This window comes from Crocuta crocuta, unplaced genomic scaffold, assembly GCF_008692635.1.
Source record: "Crocuta crocuta isolate KB4526 unplaced genomic scaffold, BGI_CrCroc_1.0 scaffold516, whole genome shotgun sequence".
In the NCBI taxonomy this organism is placed as follows: Eukaryota; Metazoa; Chordata; class Mammalia; order Carnivora; family Hyaenidae; genus Crocuta; species Crocuta crocuta.
The window spans coordinates 252,958-274,903 of NW_027529538.1; the positions used below are offsets into that span (position 1 = coordinate 252,958).

Sequence of the window (21,946 nt, forward strand, 5' to 3'; positions counted from 1 at the left end):
AACACATTAGAGAGAATTTGAAGCCTTACTATCAGGCACAGAAGACCCAGTGACCAAACCTCTCCAGGGAGTTACCTGAAGCTGGGAAGCTACTTTTCAGCTCCAGAAGTGAATACAAGTTTTTATTTTTTTCTCTTGGTTTTTTTTTAATTTTTTTTTAATGTTTTATTTATTTCTGAGAGGAAGAGAGAGAGACAGCGTGAGCAGGGGAGGGTCAGAGAGAGAGGGAGATACAGAATCTGAAGCAGGCTCCAGGCTCTGAGCTGGCTGTCAGCACAGAGCCCGACGCGGGGCCCGAACCCATGAACCGTGAGATCATGACCTGAGCCAAAGTCGGACACTTAACCGACTGAGCCACCCAGGCACCCATGAATACAAGTTTTTAAATAGGTAATCAGTGCTAGTTTGTTCTGAATGAAGTTTAAAAGCCCTGAATTGTCAATTAGATCTTAATAAAGCTAGAAAAAAAAACAAGCCCTAATTTTTAAAAATAAAAACCTTGGATTGAAGAAACGACTACCATGACTGAACTAAGTATGGAAATGTTTAAAAGATAGTGTTCCAAAGTGTCTACGCACTTCGGTTAAAATTACGGTATACAGATTGGTCACATCCAAAGGCATAACAGATACATGCTTTTGTGAGAGGTTGCTTTTCTTCCCAATACGGCAGTAATGTCAAGCTTAGGGTTCCTGTTAAGTTCCATTTAAATCAGATTTCAAGTGGTGAAAATAACAGACTTAGGATCCTCTTGTTCCAGGCTGTGTCAAAATTATAGACATAATTTTTGTCATCTGTCATTTCCTGTCCTGCTTAATCTTAGTTTGTAGGGCGCAGCAGCAGGAAGGGTTCTGATTTAGTAGAAAATCCATCTTGATCCCTGTAACCCGGAAGGGCTGTTCTCTAGGGAAGGGAGGCACAGCCGTGCGGTGGGTGGGAAGGCACATTTCGGCGGGATTCTCACAAATCAACCCAGGACTGCACACTGCAGATGAAGTGTAGTTGGTTGTGGAGATGGGTGGGAGATGGAGATGGATCATGTATATATGATAGATGGCTTTAAACTAATCCTTGTTTCTCGGGTCCCCTCGGTGGCTCGGTTGAGCATCTGACTTCCGCTCAGGTCATGATCTTGTTCACGAGCTTGAGCCACAAGTCAGACTCTGTGCTGAGAGCTTGGAGCCTGCTTTGGATCCTCTGTCCCCCTCTCTCCTGCCCCTCCCCCAGCTCACATTCTCTCTCTTTCTCTCTCTCTCTCTCTGTCAAAAAAAATATATATATATATTAAAAAATATATATAAAATAAAGTAATTCTTGCTTTTGGTTTCACTGTAAAGAACTCCTCCAATAGGCTCCACACTGACTCCTTTTCTCTTATTAGAAGTTTTCCCCCCTATTTTGAGTGGGTAGATGGTTAGTAACCATAACAAAATCTAAACCATTCTCTTAAATTATATACTGCATGTTGTGGTTTTCGGTTTTGTTGGCATGAAATCAGGATTTCATTGAAGGTGCTTGTAACCTGGTTATCTACTCCCAAGTTTTTTAACAAGCATCACTAAGATACTGATTTGTATTTTTTTTTTTAATCCTAACTTTCAAGTCCATTGGTTCCCGCACCAATTGTCCTTTACAGTAAAGTTTACCCTTTTTTTTTTAAAGCATGAAGTTGCCATGGCTGTTTCTAGTTTTAAAAAAAATCCTAAAGAAACAGGAAAGTTAGTGATTACCATTGTTCTATTGCTGTGTGATAAACCACCCTGACTTAAAACAAAGCAAAACAAAAATTTCATTTTACTCCCAGGCTCTGTGCATTAAGAAGGTGCACCAGGCATCATGGGGAAGGCTTCTTTCCGTTTCACCGTGTCTGGGTCTAAGCTAGGAAGTCCCGAGCTAGGGACGGGTCCACAGCGTGTGTCCGCAGTCCTCCGCCCGTTCACTCACACGTCTGTCGATACAGGCTGTCGTCTAGCGCTGAGCTCAGCCAAGGTCATTGACTGGCGCGCCATGGGTAGGGGGCGTGTGGGCACTTTCACACTCTGGTGCCGTGGTTCCAAACTTGAACAGCCTAGAGAAGAAAGTCAGAAGCCTTAGTGTTGTTTATGATCTAGTCTCAAGCCACGTTGCCTCATCTCTGTAGCAGTCACCAGCCCACCCAATTGAAAGGAAGGGAACATAAATCCTGTCCTTTGATGGAAAGGCTCAGCGATACCTTCTGTCAGAAGAGCACGTGGTGTGGGAGATTGTGGACGTCTCTGGAACGCCAGACCCTTTAAGCTAGTGTTCGCTCTTTTTTTGGTCTAGTTTTTAAATATCCAACCAAATCTGAATGTGTTGTAGCCCCAGAAGCCTGGACCATTTGTTTGTAACACAAGTACATCCCACTTCATATGAAACCCGTGCCTTTAAAACCTGTTGTAAATTGTTCCTAAGTAATAGAAGTGTATTATATAAATGCTAGTAAGTGAAAATATAATCATACCAAGTAAGGTGGACACTTAAATAGAAACCAGAAGTAACTTTTTCATGAGGTAAAGAAGCATCCCTAAGTTTATATGCATTATATATAAGCAGGATTTTGGTTGTTTTTTTTTTTTTTTAACCTGGTTTTAATACTCCTGTTTAGCGACAATGCTTGGTTATATGCCCTTTGTCAACTGTCAAGTTTTGTGAATAGCCTTGGACTCAGGTTCTTTTGACGCTGACTAGCTCTGCTAGGGTCCTGACCATCTTTTCTACTCCTTTCCGTGTCTTTGTGCCAAACTAACAGATCCGTGCAGCTGGCAGGCTGAAAAGAGAGCGCTCTATGAGCGAGAACGCCGTTCGCCCAAACGGACAGCTGGTCCGAGCCGACTCCATGTGAGTACAGCACCGTTAGAAGGGTGCCCCTTCCTACGTTTCTAACATGCAGTGCCCCCTCTTTTTCTAAATAATTTGCTGCCTTTTTTTTAAACTCCCAAATATGTTTTAAAGATAAGTGTGTATTTTGTACCTAAGAACCTGAGGAAAAGGTAAATAATTTGCTTTTAAGTGTTTGAAATCTGTTTTACATTTACCTCGGTTTTCCATTTCTCACAGTTGTTTTTATAGCCTTAAAGTATGTCGTGAGAGTTTTCCCGTAGCATTCCCCTCTTCTCCATGTACGACAGGATTCTAGAAGTGTGGTTTACTTACTTGGGGAATTGCCTATGAAGTGTACTTAGGAAAAGTTGATAAATGTAAGTGCTCAGTTCTGCGCAGCCCTCAGAAATGGTTACCTGGCATGTATGTTGGAACAAAAAAACAAAAGGAAAACACTTGAAGCAAATGTCTTTATTTTCAAGTTATTCAGTTTGTCGTAAGATTGTGAACTAGCCCTTCCAGCTTGGCTTCTAAAAAAAATTTTTTTTTAATATTCATTTATTTTTGAGAGAGAGCATGAGCAGGAGAGGGGCAGAGAGAGAGGGAAACACAGAATTTGAAGCAGGCTCCAGGCTCTGAGCTGTCAGCACAGAGCCCGATGCGGGGCTCGAACTCAGCAGCCATCAGATCATGACTGGAGCTGAAGTCAGACTCCCCACCAACTAAGCTCCCCAGGCGCCCCATTCTGCTTCTAATGAGCCGTGGTAACCAGTGTAGCATAGGCAAGCGGAATTGCTTTACTTCCCAGGATTATTGTTTAGTTCTCTGCCTACTGAGTCATCAAATTGTTAGATCCATTTCATTTTCTAAAACTACAAGTACATTGTTTACAGGGCTATATGTAAACTTTTCATTCTCATTTCGTTACGTTACTATCCTCTGATCAAAGCTACTCCACTCTAAGATGTTTTAGATCAGGCTTTTCACATAAAATATTCCCTTAAAATCTGTTCAGAATTTTAAGTCCCAAACCATTGGTGATTGTGGCTTTTTTAAATAGATGATTTAGGTTGTTTATGTAAATTAAGGTATCTTCTTTACATTTTTGGTCAGTTTTTATGAACTCATTGTTCATGAACCACATTCCATGCCAAGCATCATGTTAGCTTCTCTGGGAATTGCAGCACAGTCAGGAGATCGGACTTCTCAGAGTTTGCCAACCTGGATAAAAGCAAAACACTTAAATGTACACACAGAAAATGAGGGCACAGTACAATATACATTTGTATGAAACCACATCAAGGTGTAGTTTGGCACTGACTGGAAAATAAAAGACCCACAACGGGCTCGGGTAGTGTAGGAACTTTCCTCTCCTGTGTGAGGCGCAGGGGAGAATTAGATGTGCTCTGATGGCGTGGGGAATCTTAACATGTGTCCTAACGTAGCTATAGTTACTTTGAAGGGTTTTGGAGGTAGACAGTAAACTGAAATGAGTATCTGTCTTCCTCAGGAGATACTTTCCTGAAAAGTTCAACCATGAATATGAAATTTTTCATGATAATTATGTTTCCCTGAAGATACAGGGCTGGCAGTGGTGTTACCTGGTCCGTGAAACCCATTTTCGTAGTGCATTTCCGAATATATTACACAAATGGTAAAAAGGCTACATAGCTTATGGCTAAGATAGCTTCTTGAGATTTAGTGCCCCATCAGGAAGATTAAGCATGCAGCTAAGGGCTTTTGTCGTTTTCTACTTGTAACATTTTTCAAGGCAGCAAAGGTTTCTGATAAACTTTTCTGTCATGTGAGGATGTGGCTGATTATTTAGGTCTTTTTTTTTTTAAAGAATTTTTTTAATGTTTATTTTTGAGAGAGAGAGAGAGAGAGAGACAGAGCATGAGCAGGGGAGGGGCAGAAAAAGAGGGAGACACAGAATCTGAAGCAGGCTCCAGGCTCTGAACTGTTAATACAGAGCCCGATGCAAGGCTTGAACTGGTGAACTGCGAGATCTTGACCTGAGCCACGGTCAGACACTTAACCGACTGAGCCACCCAGGTGCCCAGGTCTTTAATTACTTTGAAATTTCACATTAGTGAGATAAAAAACAGGAGTGTTTTAGTATAGCATCACTTTTTTTTTTCCTCCACAAAATGTGTAATTATTGGTAGCTGAGTTTGGATGAAGAGAAAGGAAACAGCTTTATGTAGGAAAACCAGCCTAGAGATATAATTTAAAGTATACTTTAGAGTAGATAATTCATTCACAGGTATTTTGGCAGTTACCTAAGTTCCTCGTAACAGAGAAGATTAACAGAGTTAACTAATACTTGCTTTCTTTTTGTGTTTAAGTTGCCTTAATGGCACTTTCTAGATGTTTAATAAAACAAAAAAATGTTTTAATGTTTAGTAGTAAAGATAACATTTAACTATACATTTTGATGGTGAAATTCTTAGATTACTTAACCATACATTTTTGTTACAGTAATTATGTATATCACCATAAGCATTTTTTTTTAAAGAGAACTGTTTTAAAAAACATTTATTTTGAGAGAGAGCGAGAGAGGGGGCAGAGAGAGAGAGAACCCCAAGCATGCTCTGTGCTGTCAGCGCAGAGCCCCATGCAAAGCTCCATCTCATGAACCATTAGATCGTGACCTGAGCTGCAATCAGGAGTCAGATGCTTCACCATCTGAGCCACCCAGGCGCCCCTACTTAAGCATCCCTTTGTTAATAGTGTAACCTTGCTTTTTCTTCCCCTACCATTATTTATTTCAAAACTTATAATTCAATTCATCCTTAAGACTTGCCATTTAATTAACATTAAGAATTTTATGTAATGAGCATTGTCATATATTTGGTGTGGATGATGTGGTAAGGAAGAAATTGTTAATTTAGTATAAAACAGCAATATTTTACTTCCACTAAAGTGATTATTAAATTCTTGCTGTCTTTACCTATTCAGTCTCCTCTTTGTAATATAATAGTGTTTCATTGTGCATGAATCTTTGCCTGCCCCCACTTTATTTTATTCCTTGGCTTCAAGAGTAGAAGTACATGTAAACGTAGAAGCAGAAACACTGGCCTTCGTTTTCTTAATTGCTTTCAAGAGACAGTAGAATTGATTATGGTCAGCTATTGATACAAAAACGAATTCTGACCATTAGACTTGTATCTAACTGTTTCTTTGTGTTATGAAAGCTGAATATGTAAAAGAAGCGTAATTATTATTTAAGGTGGCACAGATCATATTCTGCCCCAAGAAATAAAATTCCAAGGTTCCACGCACCGATTTCTGCACCGGAGTACACGTAAGATTTTCTCTGCTCTGCTTTTCACCGCTAGGAGTTGTTTTCCTTTTACAGGCTTACGTTGGTTGTACTAACAATTCACCAAGTAATTATCATATAAAACCCTAATGCTCTCACTGTTTGGCTTCTCAGTTCCTCGGTTTTAGGATTTCTCAAACTGCCCTTATACATTTTGTTGAGAAAAGAAAAACAAAGGAAAATTAGACCAATTAAGGAAGTTATGGTATACTTTGGAGCATAATGGTGAAAGTAAAATGGAATAATTTGCGCCTAAGGACCGAGCCTCCTTTTTTATTTTTCTTATCTTGCTTTTCGTTTGGCATATTAGTTCTGTACAGATTCAACCTAACAAGGTACACCGATCCCAACCTTTTTTCAGTTTTAGCACCCTATCTTTTTCTTTATTTTGATCCAGAAGGAGGAATCTAAGAGTGGTTTGTCATTTAAGGTTTTTTTTCTTAATTCCATAGATTAAAATTATGCTTGGAAGAATGTTTTGAGATCCTTTAAACCCACTCTTTCTGTAAGTGTGACGAAAGAAGGTTTGGGAGTTACTGACCTCTCGTGGGAATATTTCCATGTGTAATACAGGACACTTCCGTGTGTAGTACAGGACACTTCCGTGTGTAGTACAGGAACTCAGCAGCTAATGCAGTTCATAAGCAACAGGAATCACCCTGGCAACCAGTGATTTTTTTCTTATTCTGGTTCTTATATTATGCTTCTAGGAACCAATAAATTGCCTTAGACAGTGGCAACAAGTTAAGGTTTTCTATTTAAAATTTCAAGAGAAGTGGTACAAACTCTGTGTTTCCATGAACATTTTTTCTCCCCCTTTTCACAATTTTACTTTTTACTGTTTTCTGGAAGAGGTTGGAGCCTCACCAAAGAGGTTACCCTCACAGTTTGAGAAATGTTATTCCTGTGAAAATCCGAAAGAGGTACTTGGCTTTGGCCTTAATCTCGTCATAATGACATGGTTTTGCCAAGTAAATTTGCATTTAAATTTTGGTTCTGACATTGGCTAGTGTTGTTTACTTCACCTTCATGTAGTAAGATTTCATATAGGCTTGAGGTAGAGCTATTCCTGATGAAGTTATATCGTAAACATCAGAGCTTTCTTCAAAATTTCCTAATCTTTTATAAAAAAAGTCAAGACTTTGCTGTTTTATAACGTTGCTAGGAATCAGTTTATTATCAACGTACAATTTTATTAAATTACTAATAAGATAACATTTGCTGAAGTAATCCCAGTGCCTTGGCAATATGTTTACTCTTTTGCTTTCATGGTAGTTCACTCGTCAAAACAAAAAGCCACCACACCTTGGTTGGGTGGATGAGCAGGCAGAGCAGACAGAAACATCGTAAAAGCACTATTTCCCCCACAGCTGGTGCCAGTTGGTGGACGTGCTAGCCAGCATCAGGCTGATTGCTAAAGTGGGCCTTTTTTGTTCTTAATTTTATTTATTTATAAAACTCTTTTTTGTTCTTAAATTTATTTATTTATAAAACAAAAACAGAATAACTTGCAGGGCTGCTTGAATCTTTAAAAAAGAAAACATTGCTGAAGTGTCCATTGCTTCTAATTAGGGTTAACTTTGGTCATTTTGTGACTTCCTCATTTGGTGCAGCTGTAGATGGAAATAAATGTTAACAATCAAGGGCATTTCATCTATACATGTACTGCCATATACATATCTGTACATATAACACTTTTAAAAATAGTTCCTATTCTGTTTTAAAGGATTACCATATAAATACTGAAGAGCTAAATTTCTTACTAATCTCTGAAACTTTAATTTCTTTTAAACAACCAGAAGTCCAAATATGCCTTTGATGTTGGTCTTTGATAAAATAAATATCTTTACTACTATCGATAAAGACTTAATTTCTTCTTTTTCTCCATAAAATATTCTTTCCTATTAAGTTACAGTTAAGGATCATGTAAGTTTTTTTCATTTTTGATCACATTCCAATTTTCATATTATCATGCATAGAATCTTAGAAGAGATCTTACAGACTTTTTCATTAAAATTTTAAAGTATATTTATCATATATTTATTTTGAGAAAGAGCGTTGTGCACTTGTATGTGAGTAGGGATTTAAGGGCAGAGAGAGAATCCCAAGCAGGCCCTGATCCGTCCGCGCAGAGCCCGATGCAGGGCTTGATCCCACGAACCGTGCGATCATGACCTGAGCCGCAATCCAAGAGTGGATACTTAACTGCCTGAGCCACCCAGGTGCCCCTAGATGGTTTTGGAACTCAGCCTTCTGTCCATTCCCTGCTAAGAATTCTTTGCAGTTATCCTGAAATTAGTTTACGCTTGGCCCCTTTATAATTTACCACCCCATCTCCTGTGTATGAACAGGAGACGCTTGTCCATGTAGAACTTTACACAAACAGTGCCTGTTATTTGTTCCTGACAAACTTCTTTCTCTCAAAGGAAGTAGCCGTTCTTTAATTTTCAGTGAACAAAAAAAAAATCCATCATACTATTTTCATGGATTTGCTTTTAGTTTATTGACATTATTGCTCTAGGATTACAATTCTAAATAGTGATTATTATAGATTTTAACACATGAGTGTGTAGCTGACTTATTTACTAATACAGAATGATATGTGAAGTGTTTAAGTCCTGAAATGCTAAGACGGAAACCTTAATTACATGAAAATACGGAGCTGATCAGCCTTTCACAGCTCGCCTACATAAATTTCGCCAAGTTTTTTGGCAGGAAGAGTGCAAGGTGGATTGTTTCTGGTAACGCATAACTGGCCATTTTTATTCCTGCCACTGGTGACACTTTTCTGACAGGAATTCAGTCTGCTGTCTCACAAACAGCGAGAACTTCTGGTTTTCCCTGTGCTCCCTAAAGAGAACTCTGAGGACAAAGCCAGTACCTAGACTTTCTATCGCAGATAATACTGCTTTTTTTTTATTCTTCTTGGATGCTCAATATGGGTTTTGCCAAGGACCATGGGTCCGTTGGTAAAGTTGGCTTATTATATATAGTCCAGAATCTCAGGACAGATGTTCAGGGCAGTCGTCCATGAGCCTGCACCTGAAAATTTGCTCTTATCTTGGCAGCATTAGGCCAGATTCCCATAGCGAATCAGCCCTGATAGATTCATTTCTCAGTATGCCTCGATTTGGCTTAGATCTTTCTCTTCTAAGTAGTCTTTGGAAAACATGGTTTTCATATTTGTAATAGTTTTTGCTTTGGGTCACTAAGACATTCAAAGTTATTCACAAAAGTGTGGATTTTGTTTTTAATAAAGTTCTTATTTTTTTAAGTTGATTATTTTTGAGAGAAAGTGCACAAGCAGGGGGAGGGGCAGAGAGAGAGAGAGAGTCCCCAGCAGGCTTCATGCTGCCAGCACAGAGCCCAATGCGGGGCTCGAACTCACGAACCTGTGAGGTCATGACCTGAGCCAAGGTCAAGAGTCAGACACCTAACCAACTGAGCCACCCAGGCGCCCCTGTTTTCAAGGCTTTTAATGTTCTAGGGACTCTGGGGATAATGTTACATGTTGGTCCTTTTAACAATTGTCCCACTTATGCTGTGATTTCCAAACAAAATGCATGTTAAGTTAGAAAAGAGAACAGAAGTCAAAATAAAAGATTTTTCTCCTTTCAGTTGTTTACTGTCTGCTCCCCGTTTCATTCTTTTGGATGAAATACACCAGGGTGAGGTTTAGCCCAAGGTGTTTTGCCGTGACGCTGAGAAAAAGCATTGAGCCCACACCCCAGGGTCACAGCCCTTTGGTCGCAGCAGAGCCTCTTCACGTAACAAACCAGATGCCAAGTCCTGGTGTCACTTGAATACCTCACACAGCTGATCACGCCCCAACATTAAACAGCTTTCTGAAAATACGCCAAGCTCAGGACTCAATGCTAGGACTGTAAAATGGCTTCCTTCAAATACGTTCCACTTTTAAGAAGCCCTGGTAGTGGAGCCAAAGAAATTGTGACTCAGCTTACACCTGAAGGAAGGAGGAAGATTATCGTCACCCGGGAGCCCAGAAATGGTAGCTTCACATCCATCCGGGTCATTTAAGAACCGTCTTGCCTCTCTGTTCACTCTGCACAGAATCAGGAGTCGTTTCATGTTTTAGTCATTGAGCTAGAGAACACGTGCTTTCATAGAATGTTTAATATAATGAAGCTATCAAAATGCGTTTGTTACCGCCTTCTGAAACTTTTAATTCCTCTTTAGTTTATGCACCAGTTTAGTTCACTTCGTTGTCCCTGCGAAAGATTTGGACTGGCGTTTTCAGGGGATGACTCTCAATTCGTGGGTTTGAGCCCTGACACCTGTGTACCCGAACTGTGTGTCCTAATCTTCTCACCACCCCTAAGTCACAGGGCGGTGCTGGTTGTTAGGTGTTTGACTTGCTGGACGGGAATACGTAACAGCGACTAAGGAATGCCGCTTCTCCAAAGCTCGGCGTTGAACACGCTGCTCGCCGTGGCTCCCTCTTCCCGCTGCACAGCTGTCCCCCGTATTCAGTTTGTTCAGTTCGATGTGTAAGGCTCCACGGTCACAGACGTGGCATGGCAGCTGGTTTTTTGAAAACAATTTAATATGTTTATAAAATTGNGGGGGGAAGGGGATGGGGGGAAGGGGATGAGAAAACTAAGATAATGTTTAAGCTGCTAAGTGTTTGGGGAAACTGATCAGCTGAAGTGTTATGAGAGTCTGACCTGCGTGTTTTTCTCTTCACTTGCTGTGCTCGCATAAACAGTGTGACACCGACGCCCCAGCAGGTCCGGGCCTGTCTTCCCCAAACGTTACCTGAAGATGGAGCTAATCTTTCCTCTGCTCGAGGCATTTTGTCGCTTATCCAGTCTTCCACTCGTAGGGCTTACCAGCAGATCTTGGATGTGCTGGATGAAAATCGCAGGTGACTGGCCATCCGTGACTCTCGCCGGCTGTATTGCTTTTTTTTTTTCTTTTTTTTTTGGCTCCTTGTTAGTGGACTGTGGTGTCTTCCTTTTGTGTTTGCACCTTCGTCTCTTTCTAAGATGCAGTGGTTTTAAAACAACTTGCTTTGCTTTCTTTTCGATTGAAATGATTGTCCAAAATTCACATTTCACAAGATGCTGTTAGCTTCTCTTCACTCAGGGAGAGGGTTCAGTTAGTAACTAGAAACAGGAAGTATAATGATTTCTTTTCCCCAAGGCTCTGTTGACCTGTTTTAAGTACTTGACTCCCCAGGACCAGGCTGAGGCATACTGGTGATACTGGCGGGTGGAGTGTAGGATGCCGATTTTCTTCAGTAAGTCTTTTGATTGACTCATTTATGAGACTAATATGGTTGGGTTACTGAAGCCAATCTGACCAGATAGTAGCAGTGTAGCCTTTAGGATACGTTTTTGCTTTCCTTTTAGCTAGGGATTACTGGGCCTATGTTGAACACCCCAAATGCTGTTGTCTTTTTGATAATAGTGATATTTTTCAGTATTGATAAGGTTTCTCACTTTCGAACATCTCCAAGGAAAATCATAAGCAGTACACTTAGGCTTGCTTGTACTGATTTTTTCTTGCCATTATTTCAGATAGTTTTTGCCCTTGCTTCTTTATGTCATAGTATTTTTAAAAGATAACATTTGGGGAGCTTTTTGGCACAGTGTGAGAGAGGTATAGTCCATTTCCTTTCAACTGCAAGCATTTTACCGAGTGACTCTGTGAGTCACTGTTCAAACTTTCATGGACGTTTTAGTAGACGGTTGACTTTTGAAGACTTCCTCGCAAATCAAGCTGGACCTTCCAGTAAACCTTGTTTCTTACCTTAGGAACTGACATGTCTTATGGCTCACTCCAAACAGACGTTCTTGTGGACTGCTTCTGATGCTGACGCAAGACTCGGGTTTTACTATACTTCAAGAGCACTTGTCCATACCATCGACTGGTGTGTCTAAGCCTGCCCCGGGTTAATGTAGCCGTATACATTTGGGCCCAGGGGCTTAAAGCTGCACCAGAAAGAGCTTAAAAGAGAAAGCCCATAGCAGGGGAAAATTATACATACATACATGTATGGACATGTATATTCATGTATATGTATGTTTGTGTGTGTATGCGTATACATTTACATCCCTCTCTCCAAAGGTTTAGAGAGCTGTCTTAGACTGTTTGGAGCACAGTTCAGAAGAAAATGCTTGGATTGAGGGGGCCAGCCAGGTTCAGTGTTGACCCACCCCACTGAATAGCTAGCTGCTTGGTGGCCTTGGGCAAATTGTTCAGCTTCTCTGGGCCTCATTATCTTCATCTATTAAAAAAAGGGGGGGGGGCAGGGCAACAATAGTATTATGGAATTTTCTAGATTTTTGTGAGGACTTTTCCCCTACCACCACCATCTTTATTTAAGATATAAGTAATAATGGCCTCAAATCCTTTATTTAGTATCGTGGTAAATCCTTCAAAAGGTATTGAATATAAAGTATCTGGCATTTAAGAATGGATATTCCGAAAGGCCTGTTTTCTCCTCCGTCCTTAAAATAGATTTATTCTTCACCAGGTATCCTCTTTCACTTTTTAAATACAGTAGGTCCTTAGACCAGATTATAAGGTCAAATTATATCATATCAAATGCTATTAACAAGGCAAGTAGCTGAATGAGGAAGATATTTATAAATCCTACATAGATTAAATAATTGTGACTTCACAAAGCAGTCCTTGCCCATAATGGAAAAGAATTTTGCCTCAAGTTCAAAAATACAAAATCAGAAATCTTAACTAATGTAGAATTTACTTTGTATTCTTTTGTTACAAAAAACTGTATTGAGCCTTAAGTGCAGTTCTGGTCATTAGTGTTTTAATTATAATAAATTGATAGCTTTAAAATCCATTGTTTCTGGAAAGGAATTATCTTATTCACTTAAATGAGATTTTAAAAATTCATAAAGTAATTGTATTAATAATTTTTTGTTCCCAGATACATACCATTAGTAGTTACCTTGGAGCCTGGAGGGTTAGATTCTTATTAGTCTTATAGGATACTTCCATTATTGAAAGGGTATTTTTTCCCTTGTCTTTGTTTTTAAATTGCATTTCAATCTCTTATGATCTAAAAGTTGAACAAGATTTAATCAGAATTGTAAGTACCAAATCAGTTTTTATTTCTACAAGAGAACTGTCTGGCATGATTTTGCAGATACAAAAAGTAGGAATGTGAAATTTGGATAATGTCCTACTTGCATGATTATTACAATAATACTGCTTATAAAGTTGTAATTGCTTTTATGTTCCTTGCTCTGTACATCATTTTCTCCTTTCTATTTTATTACTCTTTGGTGGTTATGCTCATGTAATATGCTGTCTCTGGTCTTATGCCCTCACCATATGTACTCTTAAATTAAGCTAGAACTATTTAGCAGAAAGAAAGAGAGAAAGGAACTTCCTGCCTGCCTTATCATCAGTAAGCCAATGCAGATTCACAGTTGCTTCCTGGAAGAACCATTTTCGGTTACACTCTAAGGAACACTGTGGAAAGGTTTATGTGCTATGTTTGTGTTTTCTCATCTGATGAGAACTCATTTGATTTAAAACCAAGCTCAGCATGAAGACAAAGTCAAATCCTTGATACACATGGGTCAGTACTATGCATTTGGAAAATTGATGTATCAGAAACTTACCCAAACACCTGAGATAGGTGTGTTCTTTGGACTTAAAACGCCCTTCTGGTTTAGTCCTTCGCTGGTCAGGGAACACCTGTGTCTCCTGAGCTTTGCCAAAGCTTCGTGTTCCGTCCCTCATTGCACAATAGTTACATTTAAAAAAAGAAACATTAATTCTCCGGTAAGAACATTAATTTAAATATCATTAGTCATGCTTACCGTGCTTAAGGCTTATTTTTAGAAGGGGCTTGATCGTTTTTATACAGTTTTCCTTGAGATTATATTGGCTTTGAGCGAATAGAACGTGAAACCAGTGTGTTTTAATTTGTATTTGTATTTTTGCAAGTATGCCTATAAATATATTACTGTTTATTTACTGCAGCAGTTACCTTTTTTTTTTTTTTTTACTAAAGAAACATGTTTTATTAAATCAGACCATTCATTTACTCGAAAATGTCAATCTACAAGTTAATGCTAGAAGTTGGGGAGCCTTGGCTCTCCTTCCCCTTTGCCTCTTTAGTTACAAAATAGTATTGTTGAACATGTTGTCGGGCTTAAAAAGATTTCTTTTAATGTATTAAGTCATACTTATGGTAGAAACTGGTACTTGAATGAAGTTTCTAACTTTGCCAAATACCTGTCTAATTTACTTTTATATTATATGTGTCAATTGCCAGTGTGAGAAGACAAAATGAAATACGTTGTGAAAGGTAACTGTACTATTTTCTGGCTCTGCATTACAGGAGGGAACTCTCTGGTGGCTCATGGTGGCCATGGCAGGTCCATATTGAAACGTACTACTGTGAATTTTTGAATAAAAGCTTTAAGTAGCAACCCAGCAGTGGCTTCCCTGACGTAACCATTCTTAGATGAGCGTGTATTGCAGTGAAGGACGTTTCCCTAATGCCACAGAATAATCATAGGAGCAGAACGGGATGATTCATAAACCTGCTTCAGGCATACGTGCTTTCTACTGTTCTTTAGCCAGCACAGTAGAAGTCTACCATCTCCCTGAGATGGAACCCCTTATCCTGTAGGCTCCTGAAATTTCTTTAAGCACCAGCAGTGCCTTTAGGAAACGTACAAGCTAAACATGAAAATTGTCTTGTGTAAATTAACTGGACAGAAAATAGCGATTCGTATTGCAGCCAAAGTTTTACAACAGGACCAAAGTTTTAAAACCTAGTTCGTTAGATATGAAAGGCTTACTATAATAAAGTGTCGCCTTGATACATAAATTCAGGCAGCACCTGATCAGTACTTAGACAAATGAGACACTTAAAATAGAAGGTAATTTTAATTCTTAAAATCCTTCTCTGGACCCCATAGCTCAGCCTCCTTCCTCTGGTTAGTACATACTGGTGGCTGCTTTTTGGGGGAATTGACCAGAAACCACAGAGAGTTTTTGTCTTCTGAATTTGAAAAATGAACTGTATTAGAAAGGTTACTGCCCAGCTCAGGAGAGAACTAACTGTCCAAAGTACGTCCCGAGGCTGACGACAGTCCCCACCAAGTTTCCCAGTTTCCCGTGGCCTCTGATTCCCAGCTGCCCTGGGTGTCGCTGCTGGTTGTGCCTCCAGAGGACCCACCACTGGATGGTATCTCTGTGCCACAGCACATCCCGCAGAGACGCCCTCTGATGGTCTCAGCTCCAGAGCCCAGGCTTGCGGTTTTGCATCTGGGAGCCGAGGTTTGAATGAGATGCAACTCCAGTAAGATACGGGGCGTGAGTCCACTGAGTGAGGCGGGGGCGGAGGGCGGGGGGCCAGGAGCCGTGGGAAACGGCAGTTGCTTGGGCTGCGACACACCACGCGGGCAGCCATGGTCACGCAGGCGCTACCAGCCCGTTCTCCACACGCTTGCCAGGCTGCTGGTGATCTTTTCTTTCCAACGAGAAAAGAGAAATTACACTTCTTAGACCGAGTTGTCCTCTCTCTTGAATTTCATAAATTAAAATATAAGCACCGTAAATTAAAATATTAAAATTATTTTATGTGGGTGCTCTCTCATCATGCCCGACTCTTTGGCTTTCTTAACCTGCGGTGAAACATTGCATTTGTGAAAATCAAAATGGAGGGCATGTGGTACAAAGATTTTTAAAGTATTTGAAAGATATTATATTGTATCGCAACATACAATATAATCCTATTTGACATTTTTTTGTCTTGTTTTTGCTTTTATTTTGTCACTTCCTCTGTCTCCTGATTCTGTCTTGTGCCTTCTCCCGCAAAAACCTGCCTTAGACCTGTGTTGCGTGGTGGGTCCGCCGCCGCCACTTCTAATCCTCATCATGACAACGTCAGGTAAATTTCTAGACTTCGTAATTATCAGGCTAAGCACTTGACTGAATTTGTTTTTTGCATGTAGTAGCCACGCCTTTAGCTTGAACTTCTCTGGGTTTCCTCTCTGGGTACACGCTGGCTTCTCTCTGAGAACACTGAGTCTACAATCATTCAGGACATTTGCCTCCCGGAGGAGGAAGAAAAGTGCTTGGCAGCTAAGGTACCATGTGCACATCTGAGATTATTTTATTTAAATACAGTCTCAGTAGCTTATTGAGGATCATACTGAAACACAGAACAACAAGTCATCTGAAGTCTGGTTTTATGTACCTCATTTTCCTTGTTGCCTGAGGTTCTGTCTCCCATTTCCCTTTTTAGTTAACTGTCTGGAGTGGCCCTTTCCGTGCGCAGATAAACCTGTGTATAAGGCATCGTCTTAAATTGGGGGAGATCAGCATTGACAATCTAGACAGTTAAACGTTTAGAAAGGAATTTAGTTTGAGGAGTTTCTGTCATCTGTTGATTTAAGCTTTTCCCTCTTATTTTCATTCCTTCAGACATGCTTAGCCTGAGTAATTATTTCTTCCTGTCGTGCATAAGCACAGACAGAATGGCACGTATGAACGCTTAAGGTTCTGAAGTACCCAAATCCCCATTTCCCAGTTTCTGGGGACAAGAAAATTGGTTGGTATGCACAGATATCATTCAGTGTAACTTTTTCAGAGCTAATTTTGCTCATTTTAAGCAGAAATGTATTGCCCGTGGCAGTAGAGTTAAAACTGTCAGCATTATTTCTATGATGAGAGGAATCTGACACATTGATTTTTAGGCAAGGGAAGAGGGAAACATCAGTTTCTTAATAATGCTGAATTCAGGTTAGAGGAATTGAAGAGTGTGTCCTTAGTGGTCCCTTCCCCTCTGCTCACTGGTTTCTTTCACACTATCAGTTCAGCCCATTGTAAGTTAACTACCTTTGTATATTTACTATCCTTTGTGTTCCCTTGTATATCCTTAGAACTCTAAGTTTGTGATCGTTTCCTCTTTCCACGAAAGAACTTTCAGGCAGTGAGCTGACTTAACATTTCTTACAGAGTTTTTAGTTCTGATAAATAGAGCTTTTAGTTTAGAAACAGATCTTCATGCTTTTTTCTGTTGTAAGTTGGATTATATAGGCAAAGCCTTTTGCCAGACCCTTAGATTTCTTTACAAATGAAGATTTCCTTTCCAGGTGTTTAACACCTTATTTAATTCAGGATTTAAGTGAGTAATTCCTGTCACTTATACTTCATTCTCTGTGTTCAGTCTGGGGTTCCTTTAACTTTGAAGCCATTGCTTCTTTTTTTTCCTCCAGTTAAAAAAAATTTTTAATGTTTATGTATTTTTGAGAGAGACAGAGAGCAGGGGAAGGGCAAAGAGAGGGAGACACAGAATCCAAAGCAGGCTCCAGGCTCTGAGCTGTCAGCACAAAGCCCGACACGGGGCTCAAACTCATGAACCATGCGATCATACCTGAGCCGAAGTCAGATGCTTAACTGACTCAGCCACCCAGGTGCCCCGAAGAAAAGTTTTATTTTGAAGATAAAGCAGAGAGAAAAGGAATCTTCAACTCCTGTTTTTCCCTCCAGTCGTATAATAATTCTGTCTTAATGCTCAAAAGAATAATGAACTCAGATGTTTATAAACCCATAGTTCTACTCACATAGCAGCTTACTTCTCAGATGCAGTTACTCTCAGTATGGGTGTATATCTCCTTTTCAATGAAGAAAGAAGTGTGAAATGAGAAAGCAGGTTCATTTAGTGATAAAAGGAACATGTAGAGATTGTTCTAGGTTATCTAGAGTCGGTACGCACCATCAGCCATCAAAACTGCCACATGTATAGTTATCAGCCGTGTTCAGAATGATGACCCTGGCTGGGAACACAATGAATGATTATAAAATAAAGAATCCTGTTCCACATACTTTATTAAATTATTTGTGGATTATTTTCAACAGCATATGAAACAGGATTTTCTGAATAGACTTGTCTTTAACGTGTCCAGATGGAAACTATAATTCTCTTCATGCCCCTTCGTGCAGTAATGAGCTTTTTGTAATGGGGACTTGCTTCAAAGGTTAGAATAGTGTGATCCATGTGCCGACTCTCTCTGGACGACAGAGGAGTGACTTTTTAATTCAATTTATTTATCTTCTGCTCAATTCAGGAAAGTTACTATGCCATTTTAGTGAAATAGCCATCCAGGATTAAAATAGGCTATAAACATGTGAGGTGAATTGTATGGTATGTAAATTATATCTCAGTTAAGCTGTAAATTAAAATAAGCTTAAGAAGTGGAAATCCAGGCAAAGGGGAAGCATAGCATTTGTGTGTATTTGCTTCTCAGAGGTTTACTGCCAGGCATTTAAAACTCAGTGCTGTTTTAGAAATAACCCTGTTTGCAAAAGAGGTATCTTTTAATGTGCTTTTCCTGGGGTGGTTCTTCGTGGCTTTCCAGTATTATTTTATACACAGCCTCTTAAGGACTTATCTTTGAGCCAGTTCTGGATCTGAGTGTAGTGACAGGATGTCCTCAGGCGATTTTATAATTGTGTCCGTGGGAGACACAGTAGAGAACAGGTAACTGGAAATAAGTAGAGAGTAGAAATGTCAAGAGAAGAGGCAATGAGCAGAGGAGGAGAAATACAAAAAAAAAAAAAAAAAAAAAGTCTGTTATTTTTTTTTAGCTAGAGTTAGTTTACTGTGTATTCCCTGCCAGCAAACCTCAGCAGGGACTCCTGAGGAACCACATCTGGACAGAAGTTTGTGGAAGAATTATGCATTGTGGCAGCCTAGAGGGGCAGCTCTTAAATCATTGCTCAAAATGGGTTCGCGTTTTCCTCTCCTTTCCTTTGTTAGCACCAATTCAGATGGTAAAATGTTGTAGTAATTCCTATAGTTACATGTCAGTCTTCTGATCAGTTCTTTGAGCGTTGCCCAACACGTGATGTGACTTGCCCAGAACCTTAGTTCTCCTCTAACACTAAACTGCATTTTTATCTCTCACCTGCTAGGCATGGCCTGTCACATATAGATGCAACGATTGAGGGAACTTCGGACGACCTGACTGTTGTAGATGCAGCTTCATTAAGACGACAGGTATTTAATGTACCAGACAAGACAGAACCTTAAATTACATCCATACAAAATGTCAATGATCATTTTTCTTAACATTTTATCGTGTTCGCTCCTGTGAAATTTTATTTCTTAAGCTGTTTTTAATAAGCCACAATTGACTTTTCCATTTGGATTCAAGATAGGTTAAACCACCATTTACCCATTTTAACCAGCGTAGAATGGTGTTACCAAAATGGATTAGTACAATTCTGGCCACTAACACAAACTCTTGGCATTTTACAAACCAGTGTAGCCATCAAATTGCTGGTTTGACTTTCTGAAACGTGGAACAGCCACTCTGGGGATGTGTGTTATGATGTTTGGGAGTTCCATTCTGGAAATCACTGCTTCCCGTCTGCACGGCGTGTCTGTAAACGCATTTCTCGTGTTCTGTCTCAAGTCCTAGCGCAGAGCTACAGGGCGTTTGCACATTTCCGGTACGCAGTCCCGCCGCCTCTAGACTCAGACACACACGTGGAGAAGGCATGGTCAGTGTTGAAATTGTGTCTGTGCCAAATAGATGTAGAGGAGACATGAATGAAATAAAGTATTTCTAAGATCAAGAAACTAAATATTTTAGTGTAAGAATCGTTATCATTTTAAAGATTTAATATAAGGAGAATATGAAACAAATACTGCTTTTTTATCTCGCGTCTCACTTATTTAAAAAATGGATGCCGTATCAGAAGCTGTCACGTATATTTGTTTATACAAGCAAGGGAGTTTCCTTGGCATTTTGTCATTGAATTCACAGTCACGCCAAGAACCTTGCTTTCTGAGACTGTAACAGGAGCTTTGGAGTTTTAACAGCATCCATTCGGTCCTTAGCTTAGAGGCTGAACTCGTAGAAGACAAAGATAGGGTCGTGGTAAGCAGGTCACCCGCGTCCCGTGAGAATTCAAAAGTAGTAGGAAGCCAGGTGGGAAGCCAAGTTTCTGAGAGCAGTCGCAAGCACCGCATCACGAGAAGATTCTGCAGAATTCGCTTGTGTGACCCTGGCAGCAGGGGAAGCCCCTTTGCCCTGTTGCCCACTTGGACACCCACCAGCCTGCGCTCCCTCTCGTGCAGGGACGGGGAGCTCGTGGGCTGCCTGGCTTCAAGATAAAAAAGTCATCCCCTCTCAATATTAAGAAGCAGCCTTGCTGTTGCTGCTACTCACATGGGCCCAGATAAAAATACTGTAACGACTCAAGATCAATGCCCGTTTTTTTCATTGACCATAAAGTGAGTCGTTTAGCGGACGAACAGAGCAACCCATGGGACCAGATAAGCCCCTCTCATTGCGAGTGGTTGGGGAAAGGTAATTAACTTTAAGCACTTTATGTATTCATTTATTTATTTTTATTTACTGGCCCTAAGAGTGAAACGGTTGCTCAGCACTGATTAAAAAGTGAGGTCCCTTTCCAGGTTGTGACAATGGTTCTCTGCACCACTGTCCGTCGACACCCATTGCTGGCACCCGCCCCCCAGTTTGGAGTTCTCAGTCCTCAAGATGCTAAGGATTCCACATTGTGTGACAGTCTCTTCCTTCACCTTCTCTGACATAACGACAGTAATCCCATAGGGCATTCACAGTGCTCTCTGGAGCGCATTGTGTTTTTCCGTAGGCGTCGCAGGTCGGTCCCCCCAGAAAGCAGATTCTGGGGTGCAGGTGCGCACAGAAAGCCTGCCGGGGCGTGCGCCCGCGGTTTCCCGCTGCTCGGGAGGGAGAGGAGGCAGGATGGATGGGGCACGAGGGAACTGGGGGGCTGCACGTGGCCAGCCTCACCAGGAGCCTGAAGCTGGGTGCAGCGGGGCCTGGGCCTCGAACCCCACGATGAACCAGTTACTGGACACACGCTGCCACCCCAGGAAGGAGCGTGCACTTGGGCAGGGCGGTCATCAGGCCCAGGGCTGTCCGCAGCGGGCACCAGCAGCTGAGGGCATTGCCCGTCAACAAGTGGCACTCCGCCTCGGAGCTGGAGAATTCCTAGCCCTTCGGCCCCGGAGGGTCGAGGGGTCAGAGGGGGGTCAAAGCTGTTCTGTGAGATCCCGTCAGCAACTCGGGGGGGGCATGGAAGGCAGTTAACGCAGGTTAGAGATGAACAACTGGGGCCGAGGGACAGAAGCGAGTCCGCCCGCCCAAGCGTCTGCTTGGCCTTCCCTGTCCGAATAGCCGTCCACCTGCAGCCGCTCTCTCGCTCACGTTTCATCGAGGAAGGAAGGAAAATACACCCTCTTCTGACTCAGAAATTTGGGGAAGGGAAAGGGAGAAGATCATGTCGGAACTTAAGCCGTCGTGGGTGACATGTCGTCGGTATAGGGTTCATCTTTTCAACAAGTGAAACTTTTCATGTTGATAAGAGTTCTTTTGACGAGTCACTGTTTCCTAAGCCTCTAATTGCCCCTTGCACTAAAGCTTCTATTTTGTTTGTTGTCGTTGTCTGTTTTTCACTCAGATAATCAAACTAAATAGACGTCTACAGCTTCTAGAAGAGGAGAACAAAGAGCGCGCGAAGAGAGAAATGGTCATGTATTCAATCACCGTAGCGTTCTGGCTGCTTAACAGCTGGCTCTGGTTCCGCCGCTAGAGGTCACCCCAGCTCTCGAAAGTTCAGTCTCCACAGCTGGAAATATAAAGAATTTGCAAACTTCTTTGTTTCTGTCTTTGCATCGTATGCCGTTTTATAGCCCCTGCCCTGACCGTGTATTTCTTCCAGAAAGGAGTGGGGCAGGACTGACCCTTGCAGAAGTAAAGGTGCGTTCTC

At 41.0% G+C, this 21,946-nt stretch overlaps 1 protein-coding gene across 14 annotated transcripts in view; it reads left to right on the plus strand.

The window, feature by feature from the left end:
- Positions 1–21,946, plus strand: part of MFF (mitochondrial fission factor) — a 35,523-nt gene that overhangs the window by 12,919 nt on the left and 658 nt on the right. For 4 of the 14 annotated variants that reach the window (XM_077761321.1, XM_077761309.1, XM_077761310.1 and 1 more), the window contains 7 exons: positions 2,771–2,859; positions 6,074–6,148; positions 10,893–11,051; positions 14,442–14,474; positions 16,008–16,067; positions 19,097–19,181; positions 21,638–21,936. In XM_077761321.1, the coding sequence (XP_077617447.1) occupies positions 2,771–2,859; positions 6,074–6,148; positions 10,893–11,051; positions 14,442–14,474; positions 16,008–16,067; positions 19,097–19,181; positions 21,638–21,769 (633 nt within the window). In that variant the 3' untranslated portion in view covers positions 21,770–21,936. The remainder of the gene's footprint in view (positions 1–2,770; positions 2,860–6,073; positions 6,149–10,892; positions 11,052–14,441; positions 14,475–16,007; positions 16,068–19,096; positions 19,182–21,637; positions 21,937–21,946) is intronic. The other 10 variants (XM_077761322.1, XM_077761312.1, XM_077761323.1 and 7 more) reach the window with 8 other exon arrangements.